The sequence below is a fragment of the Mytilus galloprovincialis genome, chromosome 9 (genome assembly GCF_965363235.1).
Source record: "Mytilus galloprovincialis chromosome 9, xbMytGall1.hap1.1, whole genome shotgun sequence".
Lineage (NCBI taxonomy): Eukaryota > Metazoa > Mollusca > Bivalvia > Mytilida > Mytilidae > Mytilus > Mytilus galloprovincialis.
Genome location: NC_134846.1, coordinates 46,925,601 through 46,946,179, shown reverse-complemented (window position 1 = coordinate 46,946,179; position 20,579 = coordinate 46,925,601). Strand labels below are relative to the sequence as shown.

The 20,579-nt window shown below is 32.6% G+C and overlaps 2 protein-coding genes across 2 annotated transcripts; both read right to left on the bottom strand.

Annotated features, from left to right (window-relative positions):
- Positions 1–118: 118 nt before the first annotated feature.
- Positions 119–4,760, bottom strand: LOC143045144 (toll-like receptor 2). The gene is made up of 2 exons (XM_076217457.1): positions 4,695–4,760; positions 119–2,275 (listed from the first exon to the last, which is right to left on the bottom strand). The coding sequence occupies exon 2, from the start codon at positions 2,268–2,270 to the stop codon at positions 174–176; it is 2,097 nt and encodes a 698-aa protein (XP_076073572.1). The 5' UTR covers positions 2,271–2,275; positions 4,695–4,760; the 3' UTR covers positions 119–173.
- A 4,518-nt stretch (positions 4,761–9,278) lies between these two features.
- LOC143045143 (toll-like receptor 4) lies at positions 9,279–11,704 on the bottom strand. The gene has a single exon (XM_076217456.1). The coding sequence runs from the start codon at positions 11,701–11,703 to the stop codon at positions 9,610–9,612; it is 2,094 nt and encodes a 697-aa protein (XP_076073571.1). The 5' UTR covers position 11,704; the 3' UTR covers positions 9,279–9,609.
- Between the last annotated feature and the right edge of the window lie 8,875 nt (positions 11,705–20,579).

Here is a 20,579-nt window from a genome sequence, read left to right as displayed (position 1 = left end):
TAAAGAGCTAGTACCCCGCATTTTGAATCGTTCCCAAAGACGGAATCCCATTCGAAGCCGTTCTGGCAATGTTTATCTGGAAAGGTACAAAATCTTTCTTCATATAAGTACAAACGTGTAGTATACATCTTGTTTATTCTAAACTATTGAAAATTAAACTAAACCGCTTTGTCTTAGATATTCTTTAAATGATCCTTGATTTTGTCCCAGAAAAGTTCTTTTGCGTAACTGTCTTCGCTCCAAGCTGCATAATTTGATAACTTTATGAACGAGTAAATTGCTGCATTCATATTTTTAAATTCCACCTCTTCGAGCATGACGGGGAAAATTGTTAATGATCCTTCTTTTGTAAGTTTGCTTCGAGCCACATCAAGCTGAAAGAGACACCATTCATTTTTTGAAAAGTTCTTAGAAAAGACAGGTATAACCGTTTTGCTCAAATTCATGTGATCAACGATATTGTCCGCAAAAACTTTCCCAACTTCGAAATCCCTATGAGGAATGCAGAGTCTGAAGCCACGTTCTGTTTCTATTTCCTTGATGAGTTTATCTTTCACCCACTTGAAATCTTCATAGCAGTATATCACGTAGGCAACATATACACAATTATTGTGTTTCAGTTGGTGATAATTTCTATAGCGCGATCGAATGTTGTATAGTTGGAAACGGATTCGCCATCTACAAAAGTATATAATGATTGTAGCAAATAGAATAACACCAACAAGACTTCCAACTGACACTGCAATAATTAAAACGATATTTTTACAGCTTTCGGGAGTCGGATTGTAATTGATTAAAAACTCTGAGTTGTCACACCTGTAATTCTTTGCATTTTTGATTTCAACCTTTGTTGATTTCATCCAGTTTCTGAACCACATTAGGTCACAGGAACACGTGAAATGGTTTTTTGAAAGATCAATTTTCTTTAAATTGTCAAGAACAGTTGATGGTATAGATTTTGAACTAATCATGCTTATTTTATTATTCTCCAACTTAAGTTCTTGTAGTGACTTAACGTCTTTAAACGTTGATGAACCATCGATCCATGGTACTATCTTGTTGTTCGCCATGGAAAGCAACTGAAGTCGAGGGAATTGGTATAGGAAGTTCCAGGGAATATAATCAATTTGTAATTTTTCCAAATAAAGTTTTTTTAGTTTTTTTAATGGTTTGAACATGTCTCGGATAGATTTTTGTGTGAAATCGAACAAATTGTTTGACAGATCAAGAGAAAAAATATTTCTGCATTTATCGAAAAGTGTCTGCGGGTCAAAATATCGGACTTGTGCAGACCACTTGGTAAAACGGAATCCGTTTGTCATAAAAAAACTGAATTGTTCTAAAGACGAGCTATTAAATGCATACGGGCTTATTTGTAAGCTACGTCCTTGCATTTTAATCAAACTGAGTTCCTTCAAGCTCTTTAAGTCTGAAAATGTATTTGTATGCAGTTGATTTATGTTGAGGCCGTTTAAAAACAATCGTTCTAATGATTGTAGGCATCTGAATTTGTCTTTCATATCGGCAAATGATTGCAGTTGAGTATATGAAAGATGTAATATCTTTAACTGAAAAAGGCCTTCATCACAAAACGCAGGGATTTCCGATAACGGGTTGTCGCCCAGATGTAAATAAGTTAAGCTAGAGAGTCCTTTTATATTCAAATTTTGGCTTGATATTCTATTCCAATTTATGTCTAGACTGAACAACTCTTTTAATTGTGCAAACCATGTTCCATTAAATGTTTCAATATCATTGTTGGTCATAGAAATTTTATGAATCTTGCACCCTTTAAGTCCACTAAACATGCCGTCAAAGGGTTTGAGTTTCATGCTTTTTAATACCAATGTATTTATATAGCGTTTCGGCAGGCTATAAAAACTGTAAGCTATATCACTACTTATAAGTTGACTATTACCAGAAATGTCCAATTTACATAACCAAATCATACCACTGAACGTATTGTTGTGAATGAATGTTATATTGTTGTATTTTAAGTTCAAGTCAGTTACATGAGAACTCGCTAATGATATGTTTTCTAGTGACCTTTTAGATAGTATCTGTAAGTCGTTGTTTATAAATACAACCTTCCGTGTTCCATCGGGGAATTTCGGAATGTACGTCAGTTTTTGTTTTGATCTTCCATCTCCATCGCATGTTCCAACGTTTATTGTACTTTTTTTACACTTTTCAACACTACATGTACAATATTTGTTGCATTTAGTACTTGCTAACACCAGTGGTAAAATCGAAAGAAGTAGAAACTGCATAATGTCTGAAAAAAAGAACTCAAGATAAACTCACAAATTCTTTAATAAGGAGGAGTTAATAAGGACAACAGTAGTATACCGATGTTCAAAACTCATCATAAATCGATAGAAAAAAACCAAATCCGGGTCACAAACCAAAACCGAGGGAAAAGCATTAAATATAAGAGGGGAATGACGACACAACATTAAAATGTAACACACACAGAAACGAACTAAGAATTAGACAAAATCCGATGAGAATAACAAATATAACATCAACACTTAATAAATGAATTTGGGATAGAACAGTTCCGTGACACGTCTTATAATAATGTGAATTCACACTCAAATATAAGAGGAAACAAACGACACAAAAGAAACACAACGTTAAAATGTAACACACACAGAAACAAACTATAACATAACAATGACCATATTCCTGACTTGGTACAGGACATTTTGTAAAAAGACAAAAATGGTTGGTTGAACCTGGTTTTATGGTATGCCAAACCTTCCTCTTTAATGGCCATGTTAAATATAACATTAAAATGACAACACAACATTACAGGACTACAATACAAATAAATAGGAAAACAGATTTGACAAAGAAATTCACGAATAAAAGCCAAAGAAAGGCACCAGGTTTAAAATTTAATACACCAGAAGTGCGTTTCGTCCACACAAGACTTTCTAGTGACGCCCAGATACAAAAGTTTGAAAGCCAAAACAAGTACAAAGTTGAACAGCATTGAGGACCAAAAGTTCAAAAAAGATGTGCCAAAAACGGCCAGGGTTTTCTGTTTGGGACCAGAACATCCCTATTAATTAGAATAATTTATACTTTTACAAACAGTAAATTCTATAAAATGACTATATAAAATATATACATGATAAAACTGAAGTATTAACTAATTACAGAAAACAACCTGTACAAGTAAAATGTAGCGTTTTTGATCAATTTACAAGCTTATTTGAAATATTTCAAATTTATTGTTTTATTTTGAGCAAAATAGAAAAGTTATTATGTGGATCTGAACTTTGATAGATAAAGACATTAGTAGTATACCACTGTTTAATAGTCATACATCGAATAAGTGAACACAAATGCGGGTTATAAACTAAAACCGAGGGATACACATCAACCATTAGAAGAACAGAAACACAGAACTTCAATTACGCCAACATATATAGAAAGGGACTTTTTGATATCAACTGTAATAATCCTGACTTGGTACATGTACATGCTGTTTGAAGAAAAACAAATGATTGGTTGTACCTTGTTCCATGCGTAGCCAAACATCCCGCTTATATTACAATGATAAAGATAATGCTGAAATGGCAACACTGGTGCACTTGGCAGGAAAACAGTACAAATACACACGCTTGAAAACAAACAACATAAAGCAAAAACACTGTTGACGAACCACGATCAACTCGACTAATCTGATGTACAGTAGTTGTCGTTTGTTTATGTAGTTCATACGTGTTTCTCGTTTCTAGTTTTTATATAGATTAGATTGTTGTTTTTCCCGTTTGAATGGTTTTACACTAGTAATTTTTGGGTCCCTTTATAGCTTGCTGTCCGGTGTGTGAGCCAATGCTCCGTGTTGAAGGCCGTACTTTGATATATAATGGTTTACTTTTATAAATTATTACTTGGATGGATAATTGTCTCACTGGCACTTACACCACATCTTCCTATAACTATATTCTGACGAATAAGTCATACGTGAAATGTACTGAACATTCAGAACTCAGGACGTAACACAATATTCCACCGGAATTTCAAAAGAATATCGAAACATCATAACTAAATATATGAATGTTGGATATATATATCTATATATATATATATAAACCAAGACACTCAATAACATGTTTTACCACTGATAGGATTGGTAATTGGAATTGTCAGGAAAATTTCAGGACAAGCTTTGATATAGAGATGAACTTGATAAAAAAAGACTCTAACCACTTAAAAAGATCAGAAAACTCTGCAGTATTCGTTAGCGAGATCTAATAGTTATTTTTGATGTCAGATTTTTCAAAATTGCACTGACGTATTTTTCTTGACTAACTGTCGTGTTTTTAAGGCACCATACCCTTTTAGGAAAAAAAATTGATAAATTTTATTTAGCATCGGATTTAAATTTTGCTCATTTGAGTAATGTTAAATGTTAACAATATTTACTGTTCCTGCCTGTTGAATATTTTTACGTATATTATTTTGTTTTTCAGACAAACGAAGACGTGACCCAGGGAACAATGACAAATAAAATACAAGCATTGCTACTTCTAAAAGAAGATAAGACATTAATCCTGAAACGCTGAGTTTTGCCAAACAAAGACGCAAACGTTTACTGGTGAAAGCTCAATATTACCGATCTTTTTGTTCTCTTTCAAAGGTGGAGGAATGTTTTTATTAAAAAAATTGTAAAAACTTACATTCAGAGTTGCTAAATCAGAATTATGATCATATTTGTTACATGACTTCCTGCGTAATTTCACTTAAAACATATATATTGAGGAAGTAAACGAGGAAATACCATAGTATGCACTTTGATATGGACTTTAATAAAACTTGTGAATAAGTGAATCATCTAATATATTCAAATAAAATATTATCATATTTGCCGTTTTATCTGTGTTCAAAGCATTTTCCTTATTTGAACTTTTATCACAAAAAACTACCTCTACATATAGACATGCGTTGCATTGTACACTTTTATATGTATAATAACACAATATAGATAATGTTTTTACATTTGAAATTTATTTATACATTTTGGAAGTATAATACGGTAGTCGATAGTAAATTCTAGAAACGTGTCTAACTTTAGCAACTATTTAACATAGAAATTGTGTGAAAACTAAGTAGAAATAAAAATAAACCTAGGACATATAAAAGATAAATGTACAAACAGTTTTATGATATTACATTTTCATCAGTAAAAAGCTAAATAAAAAGCTAAATTAAATTATTTCAAATCTTTTATTTGGTTATATCAAGTCAATACATACCTACTGCAAGTGTGATAGAATATTGGTCTTTTTCAACAAAACTCTTATTATAAGTCGTAATTCCGAGTATTTTTCCCGGAAAGGAAAACATGGTCACCACATGCAAAAAGTGGTCAGAGTATTTACAATTATCTTTGGTCTACAATTGGTGGTATTATGCACTTAAGATTTTATACTGCCGGCTAAAACGCTTGATTTAATTTTATCCATGGTACTGCCATGACTTAAAGGACATAGAATCAATATACTGGAGTCTTCTTATCGACACCATATTTGTTGAAATTGGAGATAGACTTTTTCAATAAAATTGTCGGCATTCGTATTGGAACGAACTATGTGCCACTCCTTCCCAACCTCTCCATATTTTCATATCAATCGAAGTTCCTTCAGACACTTCGAAAACAAGAAGACCAAAGGAGCCAAGTTATTTAATTTCTCCTTTAGATATAGTGATGATGTTCTTTCCTGTAACAATCCGAACTTTCTTGATTAAGTTCCATTAATAAATCCCCAGCACTAAAAATAAAAATAAAAAAAATAAAAAACACGCATGTCTTCCTCCACTTCATTTTCAGACTTATACGTCGAATTTGACATACACATTCATCTCTGAACTCGAATCTATGACAAACGAGACATTTTTAATTTTGAAATTGTAAATTTCCCCCACCTTAGTAGCATATACCAACTTTAGCTAAATATGGGATGTACATTTTCCAACTTATCGGTATTCAAGAGAATACATCTCCTACTTAGACTTATTCCTAATCAACTTTACAAATAATACACGATGGTCTTCAAGTATAGATTTTGCGTATTGACATTGATTATCATCTTTGTAATGCGTTATAGTGTTCTTTTATTTGTCTTTATTATTATTACTTTTACAGTTTGGTCCGTTTCTTGTGATAACCATTTGACGTGGTTCTGTATATTTTATGTTTGCTTATATGCTCTGTCCGTGTGACGTTTTGTGTTTCTTTTATACATATGACGTGGCTCTGTACTTAAACATCCTGCCATTGTGTTATTGTTCTTTGATAATTTTTGTATTCTTGTCTTTCATATTTATTAATGCTTTGTCTATAAGTCGTTTTGTGTTTCTTTGATGAATAATGACGTGTCTCTTTTTTTAGAAGAAATACACAATAAGCATATAAACAAGCGGCAGGAAGGTCAAGGTAAACTTCTCATTCACATTTTGAAGAGGATATACCTGAGTGAACTATAGACTATATTCTTTCCATACTTTGAACAAGGAATTCATTTTATATCTCTACCTGTGTGACGTTTTGTTACATTCTGACGTCAAACGCGCGATCCCACGTCAATCCTTTATAGGTGGATTTAACATACAGAAATAAAATACAGAAATAAGAAAGCAATGAATGAGGTTGTTTAGTTTGATATATGCCTTTTGAGCGTCTTTGTTACACAGCTACTTTTGCATAGGTACTATTTCTGTACTAAAATATGTAGTACTGGAAAATTACTTTTAATATTTAGTACTATCTCTTTACTTTAAAATTATTGTAATATTTAGGTACTTGTATTTTACAGAACTTGATTTGTACTAAATCTTTTGGTACATAAATTATACAATATTCCATGTTTGAAAAAATCATAATTTTAAGAGATTTGAAATAGGAAAACTCTCAAAATGCTGAAATGTAACGGTAGTAACCAAAAATATGTAGTCCCTAAATTTCAAGTACAAATTAAGTACTGTAAAATACAGGTACCTAAATATTACAATAATTTGAAAGTAACAAAATAGTACTGAATATTAAAAGTAGATTCCCAGTACTACAGATTTTTAGTACAGAAATAGTACCTATGCAAAAGTAGCTGTGAAGATATTTGTTTGTTTTTATAGTGATAAAGATTATTATACAATGTTGACTGCTGTACCCATAATTTTGACATTTTTACACATAATGTTTGTTTGTTTTGTTCACGCATCGTTGCCAATATAATGGCACTTGATGCGACTGTCGTACAAAAGGATTGAGCTTTTGATTTTGCCATTTGTTTCGGTTTTAAAGTTTCCTCGGAGTTCAGAGTTTAAGCGATTTTTTATTTTTAATTAAGTTTCCGGTTTATATATGACAAAATTGTGTACGTCATCATATATACAAAAACTAAGGTTGTAACTAATAAGGAAAGTCAAACTCGGAGGATTAAAGCTGTCATTTTTATGCACTATCGTTGTCACGCTTTCAAATGCGTATCAATAATGGAAAATAATTCACTATTACATCTCACAACGAAACGAATATTATGATGGTAATTTATTCTAAACAGCAAACTTCTTCAATAAAAACCACCAACAACATGAAGGCAATTATTGTATAGCAATGTTTTATAACTGAATGTCGGACGTTAACCTCCGTTCCTACAATAATCTACAATTTTTTGTACATGCCAAATTATTGTTCTTTTCGGTAAATTCGTGTTCTCCCTTATAATCACTAATTAATGCCAATTGTCACCACAATTTTGTCTTAATTTCCTCTGTTGTGACATCACCGAATTAAATTCATTTCCAAATTGGTACTTGTCATGATCACAATTATAGGAGTCAATAGGAGCAAAAGATCGAAGCACTCTTTATTGCACACCCACATACACCCTAGTTTCAGACGGGATTTGTGTTGCTCAGTCTTTAATTTAATTTGTATAATGTTTTTTTGTCTGAATTGGTTTGTCTTTTTATCGTCTCTCTTGTTATGCAATGACGTTGGTTTTCTTAATCGACTTCAAACTGTCCCCTTGTGACAATCATCTAATAATACATAAACAATTAGACAAAAGGCAAGTTCTCTACATCTCTTAACGGCAAAACATGATTTATTAAATGTCCGTATTTTGACGGAAGAAAAAGAAATGCAGTTTGTCTAAATCAGACAAAAATAAATGATTTAATTTTCTTATAAATGGAGTTATAATCTCTAGTTTAAAGTTTACGTTGAAACTCAACTTAGCAAAGTCCAATACAATACTGAAACTTTTACCATATACACATTTTGTCTAATAAATACTGTTTACACACCTTCTGATCCCCCGTTAGCTTTTTCTTTTTAAAAGAAGGAAACGCAGTCTATCCTTATCAACCTTCTAAACACAACTGGCAAACTCTAAACCATTTAAAAAAATATACACGATTTTTTCGAGTAAAATTAAATGTGCTGCATAAGATGTTAGTCATACCCACTCTTTTGGTCCTGAGGTCTTTGCACCACTTGGTATCGTATCACACATTCATATATTTTTAAATCTTCGTACTCAGCAAACTTTCTTTGGGGAAACTCTCAAACGACTGAATCAAAAGTCTTTATGGTGAGTGCAAATTTCTCGTACACAGGGATTTGCAAGTAAGTCTTTACACTCTACCATGTGTCCTTTTGATGTAAATGCACCACCTAAACACACTTTTATTACAAAAATTGTACAAACTCCATTTCTCTCTGTATGTAGTTTTTGAATAACATATGAATTTCTAGTTTTTCCTTGAATTACTAACTACCTTACAGCAGCACAGAGGCATCAGAGATCAGCACTGGTTTTTTTTAATTGCTTGGTTCGTTACTTAGTCTTCATTTTTTATGTGGTGTTTTAAAAACGGATGTTTAATTTGTATTTAATTTAGGTATTTATTGTTTATTCCATTATTTGTAGGTGTCTTACTGTTTGTCCCTTTAGTATCATCTGCCTCCTTCTTAGAAATATTTATCAGTTGAATTCCTGTAAACTGGGCAGTTGCCTCTGCCGTTGCGTAGACGCCTGCTCCAAGCCAGAAAGATTTTAAATGCATAGCTGCTGGTCTTATATTGTATCAATTGTGAATGTTAAGAAGAACATTTACCCTACCCTTTTTTGTTCTGTGGAAGAGATAAACTTTGTGTAAGCCCAAGCCGGGTTTAATTGCAAAAATCTTAACATGTGGCTGATTAATAACATATTTGTGTTTTTTTAATGGTTTATTAAATTGGCTTTTACTTTTTTCCCTTAGTCCCGTAGCATCATTTTTTTGTATACTGTCCATTCGCATCGTGCTGTGGGAACTGTTTGAACGATTTTATTTCGACTTAGTCACTATTCTATGTGATATAATATCAGGTAATTGGTCTAAGATCTCACCAGGTTAAATGAACCGTTATTATCCATGTGAAAAAATTAAGCTAAACAAATCAAGACGCCTGATTAAGAGAAACTGTATAGGATATTTATTCTAAACTATTTCCAGTAAAACTGAAATTATATGTCTAGTTAAAAACACATGTTTAGTATGCACCTTGTTTATTCTAAACTATTGATAATTAAACTGAACTGCTTTGTCTTAGATATTCTTTAAATGATCCTTGATTTTGTCCCAGAAAAGTTCTTTTGCGTTACTGTCTTCGCTCCAAGCTGCATAATTTGATAACTTTATGAACGAGTAAATTGCTGCATTCATATTTTTAAATTCCACCTCTTCGAGCATGACGGGGAAAATTGTTAATGTTCCTTCTTTAGTAAGTTTACTTCGAGCCACATCAAGCTGAAAGAGACACCATTCATTTTTTGAAAAGTTATTAGAAAAAACAGGTATAACCGTTTTGCTCAAATTCATGTGATCAACGATATTGTCCGCAAAAACTTTCCCAACTTCGAAATCCCTATGCGGAATACATAGTTGGAAGCCATGTTCTATTTCTATTTCCTTGATTAGTTTATCTTTCACCCACTTGAAATCTTCATAGCAGTATATCACATATGCAACATAAACAGAACTATTTTGTTTTAGTTGGTGATAATTTCTATAACGCGATCGAATGCTGTATAGTTGGAAACGGATGCGCCATCTACAGAAGTAGACTATAATTGTTGCAAATAAAATAACACCAACTAGACATCCAATTGATACAGCAACAATTAAAACAATATTTTTACATCTTTCGGGAGTCGGATTGTAATTGATTAGAAACTCTGAGTTGTCACACTTGTAGTTCTTTGCATTTTTGATTTCAACCTTTGTTGATTTCATCCAGTCTCTAAACCACATAAGGTCACAGGAACAAGTGAAATGGTTATTTGAAAGATCTATTGTCTTTAAATTATCAAGCACATTAGATGGTATGGATTTTGAACTAATCATGCTAATTCTATTATTTTCCAAATTAATTTCTTGGAGTGACTTAACATCTTTAAAAATGAGGGTACCCTCCGTCCATGGTAATATCTTATTTTTCGCCATCGAGAGCTTCTTCAGGTGTGGGAAATGGTGTAGGAAGTATCTGGGAATATAAGTGATTTGTAAATTTTCCAAAAAAAGTCTCTGAAGATTTTTTAAAGGTTTGAACATATCTCGGATCTCATTTTCTCTAAAATCGATAACGTTGTGTGACAAATCAAGAGCAATTATATTCCTACATAGAGAGAAAAGTGTTTGCGGGACGAAAATTCCCTTTTGTGCATACCACTTCAAAAAAAGAAATCGTTTTGTCATATAAAAGCTAAGTTGTTCTAAAGACGAGCTATTGAATGCATACGGGCTTATTTCTAAGCTATGTCCTTGCATGTTCATCAAATTGAGTTCCTTCAGGCTCTTTAATTCTGAAAACGTATTATTATGCAACTGATGTATTTCAAGTTCGTTTAAATATAAAATTTTTAATGATTGTAGGCATCGAAATTTTTCTTTTAATTCTGCAAGTGACCTTAGTTGTGTATGCGAGAGGTGTAATGTCGTTAATTTAGAGAGTCCGTCATCACAAAATGCTGGGATTTCAGATAAAGGATTATCGCCCAAATGTAACCATCTTAATCCTGAGAGTCCTTTCAGTTTTAGGTTTCGAGTTGATATTTTGTTCCAATTTATGTCTAGGATGATCAACTCTTGAAACTGTGCAAACCATTTTCCATTGAATGTTTCAATAGCATTGTTTGTTAGAGTAATTGTTCGTATCTTGCATCCTTTGAGTCCATCAAACAAGTCCTCAATGTGCTTGAGTTTCATGCTTTTTAAAATCAATGTATTTATGTAACCTTTCGGCAGACTATTAAAGCTGTTAGCTAGATCACTACTATTTATTTGATCATTGCCAGAAATGTCCAATGAACATAACCAAAGCATATCACTGAATGCGTTATTGTGAATGGATTTTATTTTGTTGTATTTTAAGTTCAAGTCAGTTACATGAGAATGCATCGATGATATATTTCCTAATGACACTCTAGAAAGTATCTGTAAGCCGTTATTGATAAACACTACTTTACTTGTTCCATTTGGAAATTTCGGAATGTATGTCAATTCTCCTTTTAAACTTCCATCGCATGTTCCTACGTATATTCTGTGTTTCCCTCTTCCTTTATGTCTACATGTACAATGAGTGTTGCAGATTATATTTGATAACACCATTGGTAAAATTGTAAGAAGTAGTAGAACATTCATAATTTCTGAAACAATATCAAAAGATTAATTCAAATAATGTATAAAATTAGAACGAGCTGATTTGAGGTGAAAAATAGATATTCCGAAAATTAAAATTATTATATATTTAATTTTCTCAAATTTTAAATATTTAATTTGTAAAAAAATATTTAGAGCAACATGGGATAACGAGTAATGAATTTAAATTAAGGGCGGGTCCAGGTGGGTTCTAAGCTAGGAGATAGGGGTAATGTGTTTCCAGATATATCTTCCCATTCAAATCCATTGGAGGTCATAAAAGGGGTTTACAATCTCCGAACACCCCTGAATTCGCCTCTATAAACGTTGATAATATATTTCAATAAAATCATCATAGTTACCTAGATTGAAAAGGTTAAAATGTCTAAACAAAGTGCAAAGTTGAAGAGCATTAAGGACCGATACTTCCTAAAGGTTTTACCATATACAGCTAAGGATAGCTTTTCCTGATGTAAAATTATCCTGGCTTCGTATTTCAAAAAGTTATCATATAAGTATGATGAAGTTAGTCTTGGGAAACATGTATAGAATCCCACCACGTGAGCTAATGGCAAATGTAAAAGCTTAAACACGACAAAAGAATGGATAACATCTGGCATATTCCTGACTTGGTAAAGTCATTATCTTATGTAGTTAATGGTGGATTTAACCTGATTTTATAGTTAGCTACGCATCTCACTTGAATGACACAGTCGCATGAAATTCTATTAATTTGACAGAGCTGTGTGAACAAAACAAACTGCCAAAGAAGGTAACTATGCACGTTAATATGACCAATAACCAAAAACAAATAAAATGGTATAACAAACAACATCATTACTAGAGATGAAGAGACAAAAAGGGTTTCATGAATCCCATTAACACAACAATTATTTCATTTATACGAATTCTTGAACGAGTTAGATAGGGAGTTTACTAGTATTTTAGTTAAAAGAGATATGCGCTAAAATCGGTTCTTCTATTTTAAGTGATCAACATAAAAAAAATGCTGACTTTTTGCTAACAAATACGTAATAAAAAGTTTAAAAGAGAATTTGTATTGCATGAGTATTTGTTAGCAATATTGTTTTATTATTTCATAACTATTTTGGTTTTATGTAGATAATTTCAGATCAATTCTGTTTTGTTATGAATAAGAATTGTCATAAGGCAAAAATATAAGACTAATTTGAATCCTGACAGAAAGAAAAATCTCAAAAGAAAGAATTGAGACCCTAAAGCAATATTTCTCTAGAAAAATTAATTATTAAAACTGACCTTTATAGTTGTTTCATCAGACGAATATTTTTAAACTTCCCGTGATATCTAACTTAAATCATATATATTGAGGAAGTAAAGGAGGAAATACAGCTGTGTGAACGTATTGACGCTTATAGAACGTCGAGAATCATTTAATTTAAATAAATCAAATGTACAGTATGTGATGCGATGGAATTGGTTTCCACAAGTAAACATTTTTAGAAAAAAAGCTTCTCAAAGTATAAAACATATACCGACATGACCGATTTTAGATACAGCTGATTGTACATGAAACTTGAAAAGTTCTATATTCTGATTATAAATTCCAAAGTTCAAAATTATAATTATCATATAGTAAATACAACAAAGCAAATGTGTCCTTGTCTGACTTTTTATAAATTTTCGGTTTACAAAAGTATAAATTTTTCGAAATACTAAGGATTTTCTTATCCGATGCATAGATTATCTTAGTCGTATTAGCCCAACGTTTTGGAATCTTGAATGCTCTTCAATTTGGTACTGGTTTTGCTTTATAACTATTTTGATCTGAGCTTCACTGATGGTACTTATGTAGACGAAACGCGCATCTGGCGTCTGTCGTATTAAATTATAAGCCTGGTACTTTGAAGATACAAGATGCTTTGAACTATTTGAAGCTAAAGCGAACAGAAGAAATAGTAAGAAATGAGTGCACGTTGTGTTACAGTTCCAATACGTCATTTAAAGAATGTTCATATTGATATTTTAGGTGGGAATATTAAACTTAAAGATAATTTGGCCTACAAACATAGTTGTGTTCTTATATTGGAAATTAGCACAAACGTATATTACATTGAAGAAACAGTATTTCTATTATTATTTGAAGCAGATGAAACACTGAGTATATGTATTGCTGTTCTACATTTACAACTTTTTGTGAGCTGTCAAATTTACTATGCGCATCTTTTATATCTTTCGATGTTGACATGAATATCAATTATATGGTATTTTTTTTTTTATAAATTTCCTGTTTACAAAACTTTGAATTTATGGAAAAACTAAGGATTTTCTTATTCCAGGAATAGATTACCTTAGCCGTATTTGACACAACTTTTTGGAATTTTCGGTCCTCAATGCTCTTCAACTTTGTACTTGCTTTTTAAGTGTTTTGACTGAGCGTCACTGGTGAGTCTAATGTAGACGAAACGCGCGTCTGGCGTATTAAATTATAATCCTGGTACCTTTGATTACTAATTATAAGTGTCATATTTTCAACAACAGTCAATTCCGTGATTCTATGAAAAATCGAACGGCACTGGTAAGTCTTATCTAGAAGAATCGCACATCCAGCCAAAACGTTTTCATCCTAGTATCTATTATGATGACTTTATATACAATCATTTGACAGAAGTAACATATTTGTACAAACTGTCGTCATCTTATCATTATATTGCATCACATTACAAAAAGTGCATCACCAAAACAATAAAGAGCTTAATTGCAGTTCTAAGGCACCACAACAAAATTGTTGTAGCCATAGAGTTTGCCCCTTATCCGACATTCTGTTGGTCTGTTATTCTGTCATTCCGGTATTCCATAACTAACAGTTTAACGTTTTTTTAAACACCTTCATAAACTGACTTGATTTTTAGTATTTCAGTGTACTATGACTAGTAACAGATCGCGTTAAAGTTTCGTTCCGCTCCCCTGACCTGTGCCCAAATAACGGGCTTTGGATTTGTGGAAATAATAGTTAAATGAACTTTATTCTTAAATTTCAACTCCTGAAATGGCTTCAAGATATTTTTTTGAATTCGTGTCGTTCCAGAACCATCCTGTTCATTTTTTCCCCAGTAACATCAGGTGGTCAAAATACAACAACTACAGTTGTTTGATTGGCTGATCCAACAATATTTTGCAAACTGGATAAGATTGCTACCAAATATTTTCGAAAGAATAGTACTTAATTATAAAAACATATTTGTACTTGTGTTGAAATATTGTTTGAATTCTTATAAATCATTGTCCGCTACTTTTCATCATATTTATGTTATTGCCTCTATCAATGAACATTAAAAGGGGACGGTGGCCAACATATACACACAAACAAAGTAACAAAACTAAATGAATAATAAATTTCTACTGAACAACAATTGACCGATAGAAAAACCAGGAAATTTAATGTTTAATATTGATACTTAATCCTTATCGAAATAAGAGAATGGTTTAAATACAGATGATTCAGAAAATTCTTCTAAAACCAATGTTAATAAAGCTCTATGAAAAAAGGGAATTGTTTAACTCTCAAAATTGATTTAACCGTTTTTTGTCCTGGTTTTGTAATCCCCCAAACTCTATGCAGATTGAGCGGGAAACTTGGTTTTATAGCTATCTTAACCTCTTACTGACAGTGAGATTTAATTTGTAAGACAGAATTTGTATACCCTTCTGATGCACCGGAGGTTCTCTGAGTGCTTTGGTGGTGCTTGTTTTGCTTTGTCTTAAGTTTGATCTGCAGTGTTTTGTGAATTGTTTTTTTTCTTTTTCGTCTTTCTATTTTTTTTCAAAGCGTTTTCAGTCATTTTGCAGTATAAAGTTTAAATATACATTTATTATCTTCAACTTCTTGTTTAGTTTATACATGCGTTCAGTTCTTTTAATAGTGCGTTTGTTTTTATTTTGTTTCAAGTAGTCTTTAAAAATACAGGTCATCTTGGTAAAAATGCAAAATAAAAACACACCCAGCATTTAAACAGTTTGACTAGGTTTTTTTTCTAATTCCAAAATCATTATTGTTACTTTTATTTAATAAGCTACATATCAGTGTCGATTTTCTCAATCCAAATAATAAATAATTTAGGTCTCGCGTTTAACCAAAATTAAAATGATTCCTAATATTCTATTTATTTTTTATATTCTTCAGGTTTTTTTTAATATTTGTGAGTATAACAATAAGTAGATGTTGTATGATCTTATTTGATAGTATAATAATAAGTAGATGGTGTATGATTCTCAATTAGCAAAACTGTTTAACAGATAACAAATAATAAGCAACTATTGGCTAGCATGAAAAGAAAAAAAGGACAAAGGTTCATTTGTATCTATCTATGACACACTATCAATATGTGCACAGCAAAAATACAAAAAAAAAACCCACAAAAGAACAGCGTTTTTTTTGACGTTTTAATCTCAACGTCCAAGTGTACGGAAGCCGTAAGGGGACACACAAAAAAATATATTTTTTTAATTCGAGATCACGATAAAACATAACCGTTTTACCAAGATCTCGATAAAAAATATATCGTTATCTCGATAAAACGAAACTGAATTCGACATTTTGATGTTTTCTAACAAATATTCAAATTAATATCAGAAAAAAAATGCAGAGCACTTTTAAATTTTTTAAAATTAATTCTTTTATTTATTTAGTTTCGGAGAATAAACTAGTTGATTTCCCTAACTATTTTTAACAGAAATTCCTTGGTTCAATGTATGGACTACCTGACTACCAAAACATATACATGTATAAGTATTAAAATACTCAACGTTACCTTTTTTTTCATCTTCACAGTACCCTTGCTGTTCTTCATCCAATATTTATAGATATAACATGTCCATTGTGCCGCAAAAACCATAACAGGGGTTACAGAGGACCTGAATGCCAAAATACGCGTGAAAATTATGAAAATAGCCAATTTTGAATAATTATGGAAGGGATATTTTGAATAATGGAATGGATTGCTGCGACCCTTCATCAGCCACTATACAGATATACAGTATACCTCATTCGAAAGCGTATCAATAGAAAAACAAAAGGAATATAGTCAATATGTCCTGCAACACATTTTAGAGAAGTAACCAAGGAATTAAAATAGAAATACGGGTGAACATTATAAAGTAGCTTATTTTGAATAATGGAGTGAACTTCTGCGACCCGTCAGCCCCTAATTAAGGAAAACTTTATACACCATTTGAAAGCTTATAAATAGAGAAACAAAATGGTTATAATTAATATGTGCCGCAATGACCATTAGAGGGGTTACGGAGGACCTAAGTGCCAAAATACGCGTGAAAATTAAGAAATAGTCAATTTTAAATCATGGAATGGACTGCTGCGACCCTTTTGCCCCTAAGTACATACATACCATATACCTCATTCGAAACCTTATTTATAGAGAAAAAAAGACATATAGTCAATATGTTTTGCAACGCATATTAGAGGATTAACAGAGGACCAACATGTCGAAATACGCGTGAACATTAAGAAATAGCTTATTTTGAATAATGGAATGGATATTTTGAAAAATGGAATGGACTGCTGCGACCCTTCTGCCCCTAATTACATACAGACTTACCCGTCCACGGCCACTTGTATTTTTGTTTATCTGAGGAGTTACGTCTTTTTCAACTGATTTTTATAGTTCGTTCTTATGTTGTACTGTTATACCACTGTCCCAGGTTAGGGGGAGGGTTGGGATCCCTCTAATATGTTTAACCCCGCCAAATTCTGTATGTATGTGCCTGTTCCAAGTCAGAAGCCTGTAATTCAGTGGTTGTCGTTTTTTTTTATGCGTTACATATTTGTTTTTCGTTCAATGTTTGTACATAAATTAGGCCGTTAGTTTTCTCGTTTGAATTGTTTTACATTGTCATTTCGGGGTCTTTTATAGCTGACTATGCGGTATGGGTTTTGCTCATTGTTGAAGGCCGTACGATGACCTAAAGTTGTTAATTTCTGTGTTATTTTGGTCTCTTGTGGAGAGTTGTCTCATTGACAATCATACCACATCTTCTTTTTTTATACTTATACCTCATTAGAAAGCTTATTCATAGAAAACAAAAGGCATATAGTCAATATGTTCCGCAAGGGCTATTAGAGGAGAAACACAGACCCTTCGGCCCCTTTATACACTACTTGAAAGCTTAAAGAAAGAGGGATAAAGTGGTATATTAATAAGCTTTCGAATGAGGTATAATGTATATTTGGAATTAGGGGCTGAAGGGCCGCAACAGTCTTTTCCAATATTAAAAATATCCATTCCATTATTCAAAATTGGCTATTTCTTAATTTTCACGCGTATTTTGGCATTTAGGGCCTCCGTAACCCCTCTGATGGTCATTGCGGCACAATGAACATGTTATATCTATAAATTTGGGATGAAGAACAGCAAAGGTAACGTTAAAATAAAAAAAAAGATAACGTTGAGTATTTTAATATTTATATATATGTTTTGGTATTCATGTCGTCCATACATTGAACCAAGGAATTTCTGTTAAAAAAAGTTAGGGAAATCAACTAGTTTATTCTCCGAAACTAAATAAATAAATGAATTAAGTTAAAAAATTTAAAGAGTGCTTTGAATTTTTTTACTGATATTTATTTGAATATTGATTTTGTTAGATAACATCAAAATGACGAATGCAGAAAAACAGTTTCGTTTTATCGAGATAACGATATATTTTTATTATTATTTACAATATTATTTACAATATTTATATAGCGCATTATCTAATTAAAAATTACTCTAAGCGCTTAACATAAAACAAAGGTGTTAAACATTAAAACAATCAATGCAATAAGAATGAAATAAAACTTTGAAACACAAAAAAAAAACAACCAAAAAACAAAAGGAACAGAAAAGTTGAAAAATTAATTATCATAATTAAAAGGCATATTATACTACAACGAAAAGAACGAAGTTAAAAAGTCATTGTCAGTATAAAAAGTTACATGTATTCACTGAAAGCGAGTCTAAAATAATGGGTTTTCAAATTTTTCTTAAAAAGTTCGATTGAGTGTTCATGTCTTAGATGGCTAGGAAGATTGTTCCAGAGGCTCGCAGTAGCTTTGTCGAAACGTCTTTCTCCATAGATTTTGGTGCGTACACGAGGTTGTATAAGCTGCATGGCATTTTCCGATCTAAGAGATCTTGATGGTTGGTAGGCACTAGTGAGTTCCTCAAGATAGACGGGCGCTAGGCCATGCAGGATTTTGAAAGTATACAAAAGAAGTTTATATTGTATTCGGTACTGCACCGGGATCCAATGCAGAGACACAAGAACTGGTGTTATATGGTCATGTTTCTTGGTACGTTTAACGAGCCTGGCTGCTGTATTCTGTACTCGCTGTAACTTATTGACTAAGCTGGCATTTACTCCATAAAGCAGAGCGTTTCCGTAGTCTAGACGTGACGTGACGAGCGAGCAGACTAAAGTTTTACAGGCATCCTCAGTAATGTATTGCCGAATTCGACCAATGTTCCTTATTTGGAAGAAGCACGACTTCGTGATGCCATTGACCTGCTTTTCCATGCTTAATGTTCTATCAAAATAAACACCAAGATTTTTTTACCACAGATGCATTGCTTACTATTGATCCATCAAATAACAGATGACAATTCGAAAATTCCTTTACACGATTTTTTGGTGAAAATAAGATCAGTTCCGTTTTGTCTTTGTTCAGTTTCAGCATGTTTAAGCACATCAATTTACTAATGTCAGCTAAACAAGTCTCTAGACGGGAAGATATGTTGTCCCAATTATCGAGTGGTTTGATAACTAGGTAGACTTGTGTGTCATCAGCATACCCATGATAGCTAAAGTTGTGTCGCCGAAAAATTTCACTGATCGGTTTTGCAAAAATACAATACAATCGGGGTCCCAATAACGAACCTTGCGGAACGCCATATTTAATGTTTATTACATCTGACAATACGGAGCCAATTGCTACACGTTGAGTTCGACTTTCAAGATAGGATCTCATCCATGACAGCGCTGAGCCAGTTATGCCGTAAGAGTATTCTAACCGATTGATCAGGATGGGATGGTCGATAGTGTCGAATGCAGCGGATAGATCGAGCATAACAAGTACCGCACAACAGTTATTGTCAAGTGCCAATGCTATATCATGATGAACCCGTAATATAGCCGTTTCTGTTGAATGACAAGCACGATATGCTGACGGCATGTTGTCGAAAAGTGAGTTTGCTTCAAGATGCTGTTCAAACCGAGTTTCACTTACCTTTTCCAAGATCTTTGAAGTAAAAGGCAAGTTCGAAACGTGACGATAGTTTTTTAACTCATCAGCGTCAAGACCGGGCTTTTTCAACAAAGGTCTTAAAACCGCTTCCTTGTAAAATGCAGGAACGTGTGATTCTGCCATTGAAGTGTTTACTATCTTAGTTATGATAGGAAGTAAGCTGTCGAGACATAATTTCAAGAGGTAAGTAGGAATTGAGTCGAGTTCGCATGACTTTACCGGAGCTTTCTTGATGATCTTTCGAACTTCTTCAGTTGACGCTGGTGAAAGCGAAGTAAGCGGATTTCCGTCGAATTTTACATCGGCTTCAAGAGCATTTTCAACTTCTGTTGATGTGTTGTTTGAATTACTCAGGTTGTTGCGAATTGTGTCTATTTTCCCAACAAAGAATTCACCAAATCTATTGGATAGTGCATGTTCGTCCTGATGTGATGGTAGTACAGTTTCTGCTTTATTTCCCATGAGATGGTTCGTAAGTTTGTGCAGCTGTTTTTGATCGTGTCCAATTTCTAGGATTTTGTTAGAAAAGTACTCATATTTACATTTCAAGAGCAGTATGTTTGATTGTACACTTTTGTCCCTATAAATCTGTTTGTGCACC

Bases quoted from the DNA above. Each gene is read 5' to 3' on its own strand.
- LOC143045144 (XM_076217457.1), bottom strand. From the start codon at position 2,270: ATGCAGTTTCTACTTCTTTCGATTTTACCACTGGTGTTAGCAAGTACT.
- LOC143045143 (XM_076217456.1), bottom strand. From the start codon at position 11,703: ATGAATGTTCTACTACTTCTTACAATTTTACCAATGGTGTTATCAAAT.